Source organism: Asterias amurensis, chromosome 7, assembly GCF_032118995.1.
Source record: "Asterias amurensis chromosome 7, ASM3211899v1".
In the NCBI taxonomy this organism is placed as follows: Eukaryota; Metazoa; Echinodermata; class Asteroidea; order Forcipulatida; family Asteriidae; genus Asterias; species Asterias amurensis.
In genome coordinates, this window is record NC_092654.1 from 20,909,474 (window position 1) to 20,927,383 (window position 17,910).

The 17,910-nt window shown below is 39.2% G+C and overlaps 1 protein-coding gene across 7 annotated transcripts; it reads right to left on the bottom strand.

Moving 5' to 3' along the window:
* Positions 1–944: 944 nt before the first annotated feature.
* On the bottom strand, positions 945–17,525 carry LOC139939364 (outer dynein arm-docking complex subunit 4-like). 7 transcript variants are annotated; one of them, XM_071935180.1, is made up of 14 exons: positions 17,259–17,350; positions 15,895–16,172; positions 13,429–13,560; positions 12,509–12,662; positions 12,002–12,063; positions 11,194–11,377; positions 10,354–10,575; positions 9,284–9,491; positions 8,613–8,896; positions 8,053–8,289; positions 7,494–7,616; positions 4,636–4,719; positions 3,743–3,973; positions 945–1,451 (listed from the first exon to the last, which is right to left on the bottom strand). In XM_071935180.1, the coding sequence occupies exons 2-14, from the start codon at positions 16,018–16,020 to the stop codon at positions 1,261–1,263; spliced, it is 2,238 nt and encodes a 745-aa protein (XP_071791281.1). In that variant the 5' UTR covers positions 16,021–16,172; positions 17,259–17,350; the 3' UTR covers positions 945–1,260. The 7 variants fall into 7 exon arrangements, with proteins under 7 accessions (XP_071791281.1, XP_071791282.1, XP_071791283.1 ...); XM_071935181.1 differs by lacking the exon at positions 15,895–16,172 and having other exon boundaries at positions 17,259–17,525; XM_071935182.1 differs by lacking the exon at positions 7,494–7,616.
* Between the last annotated feature and the right edge of the window lie 385 nt (positions 17,526–17,910).

Genomic DNA, 17,910 nt, shown 5'->3' on the forward strand with positions numbered 1-17,910 from the left:
AATAAACAGAAACAACCTACAAACCGATATCAAAATAGAGAAAAGGCACTCTGACAAAAAGACAATGTAAATTTACTGTAAATGTTTTGATGAACTGTAAAGGCAAAGTTATGGACATTGGACGGAATATTAAGGAGTTTAGCCAGTCGAAATAAATAACTAAATTGAAGAGAAGACTTGATTTTATGTGAAGTTAACTTGTGTCTGGTTTTACTTATTGAACTATATGCAACAACATGGCGAGTATTTAACCGACTAAAAATTACCAACATTGAGTCATTGTAGTAAAGACCACAAAGTCTAAGGAGATCGATACCTTAATGTTCGAGGGAGAGACCGTCCCATGGAGAGACCGAGAGTGCGATGGTGACCTAGGACAAATCTATGAGCAAGTTCAAGTGTGCACCATGGTCAACTAAAGGTTGTCTATGTTTCACTCAAACCCAGGCTGGTCGAACATTGGTTGACTACTGTGGTCTATCATTTGGAACCAGCCTCATGACCATTGTTTCTTCCATGGTCCCGATAGCCTGTTCCATGCAAACATGTGTAAAGCGCAGAGGGGAACCTGTGACACTATAGCAGAAGGCAATGGAAGTGTTGAATACTGTATGGATGGTTGTCTCGACTTCCAAACGAGTCGTTCGAGTCGGTACGTCACATGGATGGTTGTCTAGACTTCCAAATGAGTCGTTCGAGTCAGTACGTCACATGGATGGTTGTCTAGACTTCCAAACGAGTCATTCGCAAGAGTTCGTCAGTGCGCATGTACATTGCTGGTCAGTAGATGACTAATGCGCACACTCGAACTTGCTCTACACTGTTAACGAAAAACGTTTCAAATAAAAAAATTCTTTAAACTCTGGCTTTCTCCATAGAAGCTAAATGATATTCCCAGAGGAAGAACATTCTTTATCAGTACAATTACAAAAAGCGGTTACCTTTTGTTTCTTTGTCTGGAAGATTGAATTTATTGAAGGAGTAAACAGTTTACAATTGATGTAAGCCTTTTGTGCTGTTTCAAAGTTTAGAGTTCATACAAATTTATACTTCAATCTGATCCAAAATGAAGTTATCAAAGTGTCTTTATCGACTCTGCATTGTAAAATGAGTTAATCAATTGTTTTAAAGAGTGTTCAACAACACTGTCAGTATCAGTATGAATAAGACCAAGACCAAAATGTGAGCCAAATAATTGGTCATGATTTCTTTCTAATCAAGGTCAAAACCGGCCATTGACCAAATTATCCTTTTTCAAATTTAGTCCTTATCTGACTTGGATGATTTGGATGATGATTTCGATGATTTCGATGATTTCGATGATTTTGATGACTTGGATGATACTGATGATGCTGCTGAACCTGGTCGCTCTTTCTTTGTGGCATCCTCATCTTGGGTGATCTGTTGTTTCTCTCCACCAGTTTGCTCTTCCTCTGTGCTCTTATTATCATCTGAATATTAAAAACATATTTAAGTATTACATCAAATAGACGATGTGACCTGTGACATAACAAGTTTACAAAAGAGCTACAGAGCTAGCCTTGACTTCCTGCAGGCATGATTTGTACACAGCCTTATAAATGCTTATGGAAGAAAACATAAAACTGTATAATATTTATGGAGATTGCACTGTAATTCTTATCAACTTTTGATATAATGAAAACTTGTCCAGCTTTTACTTTTATAATTCTTGGATATATATGGAAATTATGACAAAAAATGTCAACTTTCCCATATGTACCTGTACAGTATTGTGCCTGTCAGAATACTGAAAAAATGTACAAGGTCACACCATAGAGAAAGGACCAATTGTAAACAAAGTTCATATAGCAAGAGCTTACATGTACATGTACACATGATCGTGAGTTTATTGGATGATGAAATGCAGTGTACTAATGGAATGTCAGTGTTAAATAAAAAGCTTAAAAAGTTGTAAATCCCAAACTCGCCTTCACAAATTAAGTTAGAATATTAATTGATACAAGCTTTGGCTAAGCAATGAAGATCAAAGAGGGAAAAAGGAGAAATGTTATTTTCCTGTTAACAGTTATATATGAGAAATAAATGTAAGTCCATTTAACAGAAAAGCGTTACAATTTTTATTAAATAAAATTAGGAAACAATGGTTTCAGGCAGAATATACAGTGATGTTGTGACACATTAGAAATGATAATGCTGATGAATAAAGGGAGGATTTAATTGTTATTCACACAGGCCTAAAACACATCGGTGACTGGGTATGACACAATTAGCTTCCTTTCTATCCGTTGCAAATCGAACATCTACTTTTAAGGCATACAAACAAAATATTAAAGACATAAAAATAAAATAAATGTCATCAAGAGTTTAAATTGTTGTGCGCAGCCTTGTTTTCTTTTGTTATCGTGTAAACAACCGGCTTAAAAACATGTCATTTTTGTTGCTGGGAGGGGGGAATAAAAAAAATCCCTACCAACCTACCCAATTTTTTGGGGCCGTTAACCCCACTTTCACTGAAGGAATAAAAGAGTGGTGATGAGTTTACAAACGCCTGTGTAAAACCAGAGCACGGCCACGACCCTGCAAGGTTTTGAACAGCCGTTTCAGAAAGAGTCACTTTATAGCGAAACTGTCTTGGGTATTTATGAAATAATGTTTATGAGTGAATTATTTGTTCATTGAAAGATGAAATGTTCCATTCAACTCATATTGTGTGGCCATTTTTACAGAGCTGTGAAAGGCCAGTTTTGTACTTAGTCTGGTTGCGATTGCTAATCATCAATGCTGAGGGCACGAGCTTCTTCAGCAAATAGACAATGATGTCTCAGCTATTACTATAAACTGAAATGATCATGCATCAAGTTTTCAGCCGCCCGTACACAGCCTACGCTTTCGTGCGTGTAGTGGTCTACAGCATGCAGTAGTGCAAAAAGGATAGAACGAAAATGCATGCTGGATATACCAAAATGCACACTTAATAACGTAGGCATGAAATGGTGTGGTCAAGAATGAACGTCGCATAACTTCCAATCCTTCAATCAAAATAAAGTGAAATATCTATTGGTTCTCATGTTCTGCAAAAAAAACTCTGGAGTGAAACAGGTGGAAATCTGTAGTATGAAATGCAATGACAAGTGATTTGACAGGCATTACATAACCAAGTTTGTCTCTGAAAACTGGGGGGGGGGGGAGAATCCCAAGTCTGTCAGTAGGTATGACATTTAACAAGTATATAATATTGACCCCTTGCACGCACATCATACGCGGCGACTGTGCCACGCTAACCATTTTTGTTGTCAATAGGATTTACGTGCGCACTTCACTGAATAACGCAGTGACATTGACCACCAAAATGGCGCACCCAAGATTATTCTGATGATGACGCCGGGTGAATTGGGTCAACAGGCATGACATAACAGAGTTTGTCCATGAAAAGAGCCAAGATACTCTAGCAGTTTGACATACCAACTTCCATAATTTTGCATGGGTAAATTAATCAATTGACAATGTTAGCATATTGTCTGTCATTAAAAGCCATAAGAAACTCCCACATTGAAAACGAAAGCTACCAGGTCGTGATTAACAGTGATTAGCTGCAGATAAAAATTAAAAGAATGTGATGAGTATGACCAGTGCGTGGGAAAAACCTTCTTAGCTGAAACTAAAATAATGAAATGAAGAACCGCATTTCCCACAATCCCGTTCCAAGCAGTGCAGATGTCATGAAGTGCTTCCGGACAAGCAATAATAGTTCTGTGCTCACCAGTCGATCCCTTCTCATCTTCACGTTTTATTAAACCCTCAGAATCCGACGGTTTATCTCCTACATCTTCAACTGGCTTATCATCCTGCTCTAATTTACTAGTATTGCCTTCTTGTCCGTCAGTCTCAGCGGCAGTGCCTTCCTGTTTATCTGTATCAGCGGCAGTACCTTCCTTTTCCTCTGGTGGGATTTCCTCCTGCACCGCAGGGGCTATAGACTGGACTTCCTCCCCTTAAATTTCAATACATTTTACAATTGGGGTCAATTGCAGATCCGGAAAAGCACTTTGGTAAAATTACAAAGACTTTATTACGAATGCTCTCACCGTCTGAATCAACTACTTGTAAAGGCAATGCACCAGGACCTTAACAAATTTCATGGAAGCTTGCCTGTTGCAGCACTTTGTTATCAAAATATATTGCTATAAAATATAAACATTAATAATAATAACCCGTTCGTATATAGCGCTTTTCACGCCCGAGGGGTGTCTCAAAGCGCTTCCGACATTATTACCCCTGGTCACTGGGCCTTAAATCATTCCTTAAACCATCTCAGCTCCCTGGGGAGTATACAGCCTGTGCCCAATATATGCACTACTCGGCTAAACCAATCACAAGAACCATCTCTGCCCTCACAGGTACCCATTTACCCCTGGGTGGAGAGAAGCAATTATAGTTAAGTGTCTTGCTCAGGGACACAAGTGTCACGACCGGGATTCGAACCCACACTCTGCTGAACAGAAGCACCAGAGCTTGAGTTCGGTGCTCTTATCCACTTGGCTACGACATTGCTACTTCCCAGCGCTCAGTCTTAATAATAGGTAACATTTTCAATACAATTTTCCTTCGTTCCGTTAAGCCATGTTATTTGTCCACCACCAAATGAATTGGTACCTGTTTCATCTACAACTGCCTCCTGTTGCGCTTCAGGTTGTTGCTGCTCCACCACCTGCTCAGCCTGTGTTTCTTGTGCAACTTCTGAGGGTTTAGAATAGGATATTCAGCTGACTTGATCATCTCAACAAATCCTCAGTGATTGTCTAAATTTACAGCTATATTGATGTGAAACAATTTGCCTTCAATCAATTTAATTTTGTTACAGGTTTTAAGCCAGAATTTGGTCAAATTGGCTGGAAATTGACAAAACTGGGTGTCAAAATTATCCATGTTAATGACAGATAAGACGGGGTGTTTTAATTTAAAACAGGGTGTCCAAAAGACACACATAAACCCTTTTGGTTAACACTATGTTGCCTTTGCCATCCTTAAGTATGCACTGTTTGATCACTTCCTGCTCTCTGAACAAATTGGTGAGGAAAAGTTTGACAAATCTTACAGTTTTATAAACCTTGCTTTTGTTGTGGATACTAAATAATACATTCTTCTTTACATGTCAAATTCAGCTGTGGCCTATGGCCAGGAACTACTGAGAGGCCACGCAGGCCAAGGCCTCTGTTGCTCCTGGGTTTGGCCTTCGTGCCCCTTCAAAAGTTTTCTATAAAGTAGACTGTAAGATTTTCCAATGAAAATGCTCTTCAAAAATGTAGATGGCGCTACCCTATCTAAGATAAATCCATGTAAATAAATCATGTAAATAAATCAGTCTGTTTATGAACATGAAGAACTTGTATTATAGAACACCCTGACGGTAGCAAAAGTCTTATTCAATCAACTGGTACAATAGGCTGTTATGCATCCAAATACTGGACCCAAAAAACATACATAAATAAATTCAAACCGTTATCTGAGAGTCGATTACGTAGGCCAACATAGATCATATAAGAATGCATGGTTTATGATGTAGAATATTCTCATATCACTTAAGCCCGCTTCAACTTCCAGCAAATGCGAATGAGGTTCGAAGTTGGCGTGAATTTGACGTCACAATGCTGCTTACGCTGCGATGTTCGCAAGAGAGTTGAGCACAACTGCGAATTTTGTTGCGAATTTGTGACGTCAACATTAGTGTCCCATTCAAATTCGCAGGAAGTATGAACCAAGCTCTATGCTTGAATGGCTCCATCATGGTATCCTCTTTTGTCTGTCATTATAATGATAATGAACACATGAGTTATTAGCATATTGAACCTGCCAAAAGAACAGTTAAATGGTATGTAGACAGCTGGAAGGAGCATGGTTCGGAGAAAGATAAATAGTAAGAATTGATACTTTGCATGCTGGGAGTATCATTAGGTGATGTTTGCGATAGCACCATTTTTTTTTTTTTTTTTAGTATTGGTTCTGAAAAAACAGTGGTTGACAACTTGATAGTAATGTACATGTACATCAAAACACTTGGGAGGAAGGTGATCATGAGGTTCAAGGTTTAGACTTTCATCCATCACAGCATGGAGGTAGTTCTATAGCAAGGAGGTAGTTCTACCTCCATGATCACAGTAAGGAGTTACACAGATTGAAGCATTCATTTTGTGGTTTGGAGAAAGATAATGACGCATACACCAAAACACTTGGGATAGCATTGTGATGAACTGCAAGAGATGTTCTTCTATCACAATAATGAATGGATTGAAGCGTTCACTGCACAAGAAAAGTCAAATGAAGCTAAAATGGCGAGAAGCACAATGATGTTAATGTTTGTATCCAACCGGTATGAAATTGATGCTATTGTAGCGGTGGTGCCGATCGACCCGTAAGGGGCGCTAGCACGACTCCCGTCGGAGCACTGCTGGCAGCCCCTGCAGGCCGATTGGTAAATCTGATCTCCACAGAGGGCGGCCTCTACTGGCTTAGGGCTTCTCTCTCGTGTATTTGGTATGACTTGTTGAGTGTTAACAAAGCTCCGGAATGAGGACAGAAAAGCTAGTTAATTGTACCTTCTTGTGTCATTAAACTGTGTTCAGTGCAACCCCCTGGTCAATGCTACACTATGGACCCATAACTATACACATGTACCTTGACATTAATTGGTCGATGGTGTCATTCAGAGATGGGATCAAATTCTTTCAAACATTCTCCTTAGCAGGCCTGTATGATTCATTCTTGAAAGGGTAAGGGCATTAAGGCATTTTCTCCTTGGTAAAGGGCACCCTACATGTACAAGGAAATTGTCAATTTCTACTGGAGCATTTCAAGGGCACCAAGGCAATGACCAGGGGGGCATGGAGACAATCGACTCTGTTGCCTTCTTAAAGTATCAGGGCTGCTTGAGGAAATTTTATAGACAAATAGCCAAGAAAAATAGCCAAGATAGGAGAAGCTGAAACTTTGAAAACCGAGAATATGATGATGATATACTAAAGACAAGGAATAATGTTTAGCATGAGATTCCCCACCAAGATTATAATTTCATTTATAAAGGTATTATTTTACAATAAGGATTTAACACAGTGATCATCACAATGAACTCAACCGATATCAAATAAGGCGCATCGGTAGATTAAACGTAGTGATTTTTGGGGACCTTTGAAAGTCAGATAAGAAAAGGCATGGAACAAGTTCGAGTAGCGACCATTTGTCAACCACTAGTCAATATTCCAATGGTCGACTTTAGTTCATCGCTCAAACTTGACTACAGGAAATTACTGAATTCACTTTTGTCTATCAAAGTATTGACAAGTAGTTAAAAGGTGGTTAAATTGAAGAGTAACTGAAAACAGAACAATGAATTAATAACGGCGTTATTAAGAACAGCTGAAATGAGAAGACAACGATGAACCCAATGAGACAAAGAAGTAAGACGCTGAAACTGATGATGGTGAATCTGAGATGGGGTGAAGATGATGATTGCTAACCTTGGGTACTTTGTCTCCCAATACTCTTCTTATCTTCTTCCTCATCTTCATCTTCAAACTGTTCCTCATACTCTTTCTCCGCCTCTGCCTCCACATCCGGCTCCGCAACCTGCTGCTTACGCTCTAGAGGATGGCCAATTAATGTCAATATTTGCTTTCTTTTTACCCCATTATAATAATATTATGATGGGTTTTTTTGGGGGGGGGTTTGTTTTTTTTTGCAGAAAATTAATCATCTGTGGTTATTTTCGTTCATCAGTGGGTAAAAGTACCGTCAAGTTTACTGTTGTCATAAAACTTGTGGTTTTTTTTTTACCCTTTCAGTAGATAATCATGCAACTGCAAGAGCATAATGATGCATACAATTTAGAAATCTTCGTGTGACAAGGATGTTTTTTCTTCCATTATTATCTCCCAACTTCGACAACCAATTGAGCTCAAATTTTCACAGGCTTGTTATTTTATGCATATGTTGAGATACACCAAGAGAGAAGACAATTTGACAATTACCAATAGTGTCCAGTGTCTTTAAGCACTAAGATTAAACATTGGTACTAACCTAATACTTGCTCAAATTCCTCTGCTGGCTTTTCCTTCTCCTTCGGTTCCATCTCTTTCACTGTCTCCTGTTCTTCTTGTTTATTGTCTCCGTCACGGATTCCTTGAACAATCTTCTGATTGAGTTCCTCCAAGGCTTTTGAGATTGCCTTTTGTGCTGGTTCATCTCCTTGGACCGTTGCCATCTCATGTGCTCGCTCAAAGGACTCTATAGCATCTTGAAGATCGCCGAGTTTCACTGCAAAAAAAAAATAAATAAATACTGGTAATATTCTTGGCTTTGATTGAAGATTGATAAACAGTTGATATCAGATGAAACTTAAAGAGTATTTTATCCTCCATTATTTGAATAGTCATGGAATTCAACACCCGAATGTCACCATCCACCTTACCAGCTAAATATATTGCCAGACAGGATCACACCCTCATACCAGACGCCTCAAACGACCAATACAAAATCTCATCCAGGTTGCCCTGCCAGCAACTAGAGTCCTGCGAACCTATGGCTCAAGACCACCTTTAACATGTCAATCCCTAAACAAGATTCTTAGTCACTCTTACCCTCTGCCTGTGCAATCAAGACGCTGGCGTTAAGTTGCCACACATCATCCCCCGCCTCCTGAGCAGCCTGTAAGCTCTTCTCTCCAAAGTCATGAGACTCTGTGTAGTTACCCAACTCCAGATGACAACGGCCGATTTCATGATACAGCCAAGTGGCCTCCAGTGGGGACTTCACCAATGGGAGTTTCTCTTTCCAGTTCTCGATGGCAAGGTCAAACTTCCCCACGCGAGCGTAGACACGACCAAGATTGTCAAGAGCTCTGGACTTTCCATCCTCAAAGTCACTGTGGATGTAAAAACAAGATTTTAATTAATTTTTGGTCACAAACATTTAGAGTTTCTCAGTGACTTCTCTTGACAACACAGAATTTGGAACAAAATACTTGCAGATTTAATCTGAATGAAAAGTTAAGTCTTAACTAAAAAGTTGATCCCCTAGCTGCCGCTTTCCAGATTGTATCGTAAACTTAGGTGTGATCCCTGGCTACACAGTAGTCAATGGTTGTAAGGCTTCTGACTGGCACCCAGAACAGAACAAAGATATTGACAAAATAGGGTGACTGCCGACATCCTGCTCTAGTCAAAATTACTTTGTTCAACCCCAAATCATTTAAAGTCAAATAAGCCACAATTTGTCATTTTTTTGTCACTTAGAAGAATCAAAGACTTACTTCTCTTTGGAGATCTGAAGATCAATGCGATGATGTTCAAGTGCCTCTCCCATCTTACCTAGATCTAGGTTAGCATTACCGATAGAGCTATGTAAATTGGATAAGAACTCCTGCTTATCACAAACATCTTCATCTCTCCACTTCTCCACACTCTTCAAGACCTTCTGAGCTTGTTTCAAGGCTTCCTTTGGCCGACCCTCAGCTAAGCCTATTGAGAAACAATGATAATAACTTTTAGTTAACTCCAGCAAAACTGTCTTCTATCTACTTAAAGGTACACAGTAATAGCATTTATATTCACCGATTCAAACAGTAGTCAAAAGGGATCTGGGCCCAACTTTAGGGCTCTGCTTACCGTAAGCAAAGAATTCACGCTTGCGGAAGCACAGAATTCTGCGCTTATGTCAAGCGTATTTCACGGGTTACCGGGAAGCTTAGGCTTGTGCACATGCGACCTCCCTATTACCAGGCATTCTTCGCTTACAGAGCTAGCACAGAAATTTGGCGCTTCGGGAAAATGGTGATATTAAGCGCCGTACGCACAAAGCCATTTAATTGGGTGCAGGCGGTCTTACTATTTAGCTGTGTACCAAAATACCATTACTGATCTGTTTGTTTCACTTCTACATTAAAACTTCATACACCTGTAGCATATGATGTCACAAGCTCAATCAACTCCCTTACCAAGATCAAAAGAAAGGTCTATCCTTGGTGTACACACACGTTTCACTGTCAGACCTCAGTGACAGTAGTGGTACTAGTGGCCTATGCAAGATCTGCTTTCTATACAGAGTAAGTATGAACATGTAGTTTCAACTTACCCCAACACCACCAGGGCTCGAATTTAACACTTTAACCCTGTCAATTCTGTCGAGTATCCAAGTAGCATGACAAAATGGGATAGATCCTCACTTATATTTTCAATCTGGTCTTGTAAAATAAATATTGGTCCAGTAGAATGGTTGATCTACAACCCCAGCAGTCTTCCCCTTGTGGATTTTCACGCCAAATTAAAGCCCTGACCTACCCCTTCCTCTACCACCAACAACTGCATCAACACCAACACATACCTGCATCAATCTCTTCAAGATTCTTCAAGACGTATTTGGCAGGATCAGATGGCTTAGACTTATTCTTATCTTGCTGGCCCTTGGCCACTTCCTTTTCTCGTTTCCGGGCGTACATGGGTTTCTGTTGGCGCCAGAACTCTGTGCGTGTGTCTAGGTAGTCGATGCCTTGGTTGACAAGCTCGTAGATGTGGTTGCCACTCTCTGTGTCCATCCTTGTTAAATCTGTGAGGTCAGGATAGGATTGAATTGACTCAATTAAAGGAGTTGTATTATTTGACATTTTAATTGGGAGTACAATGTGTTCAGTTAAAATGATAAAAAATCAGTGGAAAGTGGACTTATTCTTTGTTTGTCTTTGTTTGTCTCAAAAATCGAATGGCAAAAAATCATTGTGCCAAAGTAAAGTATATAAAAAATAAAAATAAAAAATTAAAAAATTAATTTAAAAAATCTCAACTGTTGGGCCGTGTCCGCATTGGCTATTGCTACGGCTATTTTCCTGCTTCATCATATATGATGCAACCTCTTGATAGTATCTTCTTGTTATCGCAATTGTTAAGTTTTTATTCAATCGCTCTTGACAGGTGATAGAAAAGCCGCTAAGATGTAATCATGGCACAGTTCACACAATTATTAGTGCCTGGGTGGATTTCACAAAGGAGCTATTAAAAACTTACCGCTGATCCAAAGTAAGGACGAGTAACTCGTTCAAACTCGAGATGAGACTGTTCTCAAGTCTTTGTGAAATCCACCTCAGGTCCAAGGAATTGGAGATCCTGGTTAACTTCACTCAACTAATAGAGGGGTTAATGGGGAAAGATTTCTTAGCATCTATTTTACCTTCATCCCTGAGGAGTTTGTCCAGAAACACTTTATCGGCGTAAAGTTCTCCAAGCAGCTGTTTAGTTGTCTCTTTCTCTTTCTCAGACTTCTCTGCTTTGGGTTGCCGCCTCTTCTTCTTGTTATCTTGTTGTTTAGATGCCGGTTTGCTGTAGCCCATCCTAGGAGCTTTCTTCGTCTTACTCTGAGGAAGATTTGGATAAAGTTAAACAGGTTCTGAAACAAGCATCGGAAATCCTGGGGATAGACATAGATCTGGACAAAAATTGTAAAGAAAGGGTTTTATCTGAAGCAGAGGCAGTCAAAAGTAACATCGACCATCCATTGAACAAATTTTTTCTTCAGACTAAGGAGTGGTAGGAGATGGCAGTCACTTCAATGCAAAACAAACCGCTACCTCAACTTCTTCATACCATACGCTGTCCGCCTCGCTCAATGATCAGCCCAGACTTATTTACATAATTACTTTCTGTTATAAAGATGTTGTCTAAATGATTCCCTTGTGGTTTATTAAATTTGATGTGTTGTTTAATGATCTAGTTCATGTTCAGTATGTTATTTATATTTGTTTGTAGTTTATATTGTGTATTGCATCTATGCAAGGAATTTGTTTTCCATGGTAGGACCAATAAACTGAACTGAATTGAATTGAATTGGGATCAAGTTAAAAGAATTTGCTAATTAAAAGACATAATACATGATCGGTTTGGATAAAAAAAGGAAAAAGTCACAAGTCTTTTGGTTGTCATTATGAAATGGCAATTAGAACACAGTTAGTTTCTGGGTAGGGTACCCAGTCTTAACTTACCTCATCCTGTTTGTGGAAGTGTGACAGATCTCCGATGGTTTCTAGTTTAACAACCGACGGACCTAAAAAATACGAACGAGTCAACATGAAAATGAGACACTCGCATAAAATATCAAAGGAGCAACCATACAGGACTGCTAGGCAAGGGAAACATTGGAATTAGCTGTACTAGAAAAAATCTTGTTGAGATCACCTAAGAACTCACTCCGCGGAAGTCAAGTTAATAACGAAAAAGTACTCTCAATCCACTACAGCAAAAGTGCCTTCCGCCCAGGTAGTAGTTTAAAAGCATTGACAGTTCTTTTCAAATTGAGTAGTCTCCCGCATTCTGAAAATCTTTGCCGCCCAGACAGTAGAATAAAAAGCAAGACAAGTTCTCATAGTCACATAATCTACCTAGCAAGTCATACACACATGGTGTTACCGCAAACCAAATTTAAATAGCAATTACCTTGTAGCTGTAAAATAAGCCTTTTGGATGAAAATAAAGTGCATGTAAAAACTTACTTCCCACCGAGTTCTCAATGGCCTCTTGTGCTTTCTGGATGCCAAGTCGGAAATCTTGCAACTCTGGTCTCAGCTTGTTGCCACGGTGATAGTACATCAATGCTGATTCAAAGTCACCCATCTGGTACAGGGCCTCTGCCTTGTGGAGTAATCCCTATAATATATGCACAACATTTTGTTACAACTGATCACCAAAGATATCCAGTGAAAACATTTTAAAAATTTCAAAGCAAAATCTTAATTACATGTATGTCAATGTCGTGATGTCAAAAATTTGACAAGAGCTGGATTTGAACCAACGATCTCCGCTCTAACATGCTAGAGCTCTACCAACTGAGCTACTTAGACCTATGTTGGAAGTCTTCCTATTAATAAGTCAATATCTTTGTTTAGCGGTGCCAGTCAGAAGCCATTCAACCCTGCCGTGTAGCCACGTGTAGTTTATGATACAACCTGGGAAGCAGCAGCCAGGGGATGCAACTTCTTCTTCATATCAAGTTATGAACCACAAGGGAAACTGACTAGGGAAATTTTTGCAAAATGAAAAGGGACACTTTTTCAAGAAACTGCAGTGCAAGTTTAATAAGTCTAACAAACTAACAATGGGTGCGTTCGATTAGCTTCCCTGGGTCTACCCCCCGCAGTGCTCACTCGGGTGAGCCCCTGACAAGAGGTAAATGAACGATCACTCACCGACGTCATGCACCTGGGGCCAGCCCCCAAGTGACCCACTCCACAAGCAGGGCAATGGGGGCTAACCCGGGTGAGCCTCTGGAATGACGTCAAAGCTATTCAAACGCACCGGGGGCAGACCAGGGTCGACCCAGGGAAGCTAAACTAACGCACCCATTAAGAAAATAGATTATGGCAATGCATCTGAGAAAAGACATTTAAATATCTTGTTAATAATAACTGCTTACTTTAATGTACTTGTCATCTTCGCTGAGCGAGGCATTAGCGTCCCGTAATGCTGCCTTGGAATCTCCTAGCTGTAGGTGACATTTCGAACGAGCAACAAGACAATTTTTGTCTGATGGTTCTATTTCCAGAGCCTGTGGAAAGAAGAGTTAACAATTTGTGGATTAATTTTAGTACTTACGGCTTCATGGGTTAATTGATAAGATCGTCAGGAAAGCAATGTTAATCTGCATGATCTGTATTAATCTGTGCTTGGGTTTCCTCTTGTTATATTGAGCTCTGCTAATCCTTTGTAAGCCCTTTTCACACTGTACAGTTGTACCTCTTAAGGCCCGGTCACACAGGCCCCGATAACGAGAACGATAACGAGAACGATAAAAATGCACGCCCTCGATTAATTGAAATGCTCCACGCAGAATACGCCCACGCTCATTCAACCAATCGAGGGCGTGCATTTTTATCGTTCTCGTTTTCGTTCTCGTTATTGGGGCCTGTGTGACCGGGCCGTTATCCCCGTGGAATACAGCCAAGAGGAGGCCACGGAACTAACTTTTGTTTAACCCACTGATAAATTGGCACACTTTCACACTAAAAATAACAATAATAAAGACTTGTAATGCGCATATGTATAATGTAACATACATGTGTCCACCCTGCTGGGTGTTAAACACTGTGTCCCTATTGCATGTTAAAAGAATACCCCATGGGTTTTACCGGGGGCAGACAGAGGGCAGACCAGTGGGTAAAGCGCTCCTAGTGTGAAAAGGCCGACCGTATATTCCCCAGGCGCACACCCAGGAAATAAAGTAGTGTGAAAAGGGCTCTAGTGTAACACTTAATATTCACTTCTCACCAGAAGTAAGAACCTGTATGCTAGAGGTTTCAAAACTAAAAACTCATTCGTATTTCTCTCGCATCTTGGCCATCAAAAATAAGACTGATGGCAATGGGCAGCAACCACCTTCTTAAAAGAAACATTTTGAAACCAGCAGTTCGAACTTCTAAAAAAGAGAGTTGTGCTGAGATTTGTGCATGGTGCAACTCACATTTTTGTAATAACACGATAACAGATTGCAAATTTGTATTGGTAGAGAGCCAATTACAGAATACTAGACGCTTGTTACATGGGTCGGGGCCGGGTAACGTGAAAACTGAAGTACACCAGGATACATTATCTTGATCATTCCCACCGTTGGTCGTTTCCAGCGACCAGTGCGATATTTTAAAATGGCACGGACATGAGCAGAACAAGGATATGAGGTTGTAATTAAGTTTGTACATAAGTAAAATGTGTTGTGCTGTCGGGAATAGTAAAGCAAAATTTTTTTTTTTTAAGCTGTGCAATTTTTGTTTATGTTTGCCACTGTGTTAACGGCTGCTATAATTTCACATTTATAACACCTATGTTTGTTTTCTCCTGCAACTGTTACCACAGTATAGAAAAAACAATTGTTACACGCTGTGACGAGGTCCATAGGTTTTGTACATCCTTGGGGCAAATGGCATCCTCGGCGCCTCAGGTGCAGTTTGCATCCTCTGGTGTACAAAACAGCATGGAGCCTCGTCACAGTGTGCAATACTTGAACATTTCCATTGTCTGACCAAAGCAATGACATCCCGGCTTGCAAAATTCTGTTTGAATCCCCGAGACCAAAACATCCTTATATTAGCCTTTTGTGAGGTATGGCAGACGTGATAGGAGTGCACTGTTTGGTTTGGGTGTATACACAAAAATTTACCCAAACCTTTCAATAGTGTTGCATAGCATTGTGTCCGCCATATCTCAAAAAGGCTTATTGCACATGAATGGCAAAGTGTCAGCCTCATAGGCTACAATACATAATTTAAACTTCTTGGTTAGTAAATTTCTTATTAATTACTATTAATTATTCAAACCAAAAGTGTGTGAATAAATCTAACAAACTCAAACACTATTGCCAAAATGGCATAATTTGAGTGACTTTTAAACCCCGGTTCATACTTCCTGCGAATGCGATACGAATGTTAACGTCACAAATTCGCAACAAATAATTCGCAACAGTTGAGTTGTGCTCAACTGTGCTCAACTCTGTTGCGATTATCGCTGCGAAAACAGAGTTGGGATATCAAATTCACGTCAAATTCGCAGGAAGTATGAACCAGGCTTTTATACATTAAATGACTACACTAACTGTAAATTCCTTATGATAATGTATGAATTGGTTATGTGCAACAACATAATTACCTTTTTTAAATAATTTTAAACCTTACTTTCATTCATTCTTCCTGGTTAGCCCATCTTTTAATTAAGAAAATTTGAACCATTCCTTTACAAAACTAAAATCACACTTATTTGTATAAAAAATATAGAAATTTAATACATTTTCATCACTTCTGACGAAAATCATATTTTAAACTGCTACAAGATGTGCAATGTGCAAACACTTTCAAACCAACAAGGTGCTGATTAGTTAGACATTAAATCTTACAAGGTTGTAGCTCTCCATTGCTCGTTGATAGTCTCTTTTCCTCATATGATCCTCAGCCTCACCTATGTAAGACTGAAGGAGCTTCAACTGCTCCTCCTGCTCCAACATTGGATCCACGTACTCCATGATTCTTCGATTTTGTTTTTAAAGTGTCAGATAATGTGTTTTTTACAGGCACAAGTATTTAAACTGGCAGTTGTCACATCAGCTGAACAACCCCAATGTTTTCTTAGACAAAGAGTTGGAAAAGTTGGCTTAGTTTATCCAGAGTCCTCAATCTCCAGTTGGCATTTAAACAAGGAGGAAAAGAAGATCAAGTTATTGGGGAATAATCCAGTAGTAGGTTCTACAATGACAATAATCCTGAATGGCGGAATTATTTGCCATCAAACTCCAGGAATGCTGTACATTACTGCCATCGATGTATCAAAATATCCAATGTCCAGGCTGAATATAAAGTATCTGTGCAAACTTCACTACTTCGTTGGCGAGAAGATCTCTTTGTCAGCAAATTTGTCAGCAAAGTATATGAATTTTACAAATTTCACTGGCTGAGAAAATGATCAAATTGCTCACAAAAAATAACTTTGCTCAATAGGTTATCATAGAATCCCATTTATCCGTCGATGGTAGCAGAAGAAAAGATCTCCATTGCACTCTCTCTAGCTAGATAGCTCTATAGCAACAACATCTAGTCTCATTAATATTCATAAAGTAGAGACTTCCTCAGGTATTTGATTGATCAGCTTTGGGTGTAGTCATTGTGTTCGGCTTAAATTGATTTCTTTTAAATCCAATACTGATCATGTATTGATTATGGAGGTTTTTCCGTGTCAGTCCAAAGATTAGCCTGCATGGGCCGACTGCCACCGTCATACCGATCGTGTCGGGTCTAAATTAAATCTTTGGTTTTTTAAAGACAAAATAACCACATCATAGCTCATTCCCTCCCATGAAACATCATTCCCATCCAACAGAATCATTGACATAAATAACGTGTTTTAATTAATGTTTCTTCTTACATAATTTTTGTAAGTGTTAATAAACGTAATGAAAAAGTTGTCTGGGAAAATGACCTAGAAAAAATATCTTTTTAAACATTAAATAAATAGTTATTAATAATTAATTATTTAGGTAAATTAGATAAATAATCAAAACAATTACTTTACTAGATTAAAGTTAACTGAAATAAAGAGAATTGAAGGTTAGGCCTACTGGTTAGCTTTTTAATGAAGCAAGTTTATTTTCCATGCAATATTGTACACACTTAATGAGCACTCAGTGTGGGGGAATTTCGGTGTGGGGTACTGGGGGGGTGCTCTTTTCTTTTTTATCTAAATTTTAATTAAATTTTCGGCACTCACTGTGGTGTAACTTTCCAAAGCTTTTCTGTATTCGCCTTGCTTGAACAGTACATCTCCCTCAGCTACAAAAATGGCAAAGGAATCTTTGGAGAGCCCGTCTGAATTGTGCTCGTCGTAATCCATCTTCCATACATGGAATATTAAGAGGAAACCGTGAAATATTGATTTTCAGAGAAGATTTCTCAACAACTTCTGGTCGAAGTCAACACAAAACAAATCCATGAATTATCCGCAGATTGTATTGTGTGCATTGCAGCTGGTTTACCTTAGCAACAACACAGTTCAATGGGGTAACTTGGTACCCTGTGAATGTGTACCAGCGACTTGCAAAGTGGTTGTAGCGCCACCATGCGTTCGCTGGGAAAATAAAGAAATACAAATAGCGATTTTGTGCATAGTGAAAAGTAAATTTGGGGGGCCCTGCACAATAATATGTTTGTTTAAAAAACTTGCTTTGAAAACTAAGGACTACTGAAATTGGTTTAAAATCAGGTTTTATTATTGTTTTTAAACTTCACAGATGTCACAAGACCACCCATCAAAAAATATTAAATAATGTTATTGCTGCCACTTCAAAAATTGAACAAATTTGCAGTCAATTAATGGTTATTGGAAATCACCAACTGTAGGTAGATCAAGAGTGTGGTTTAGA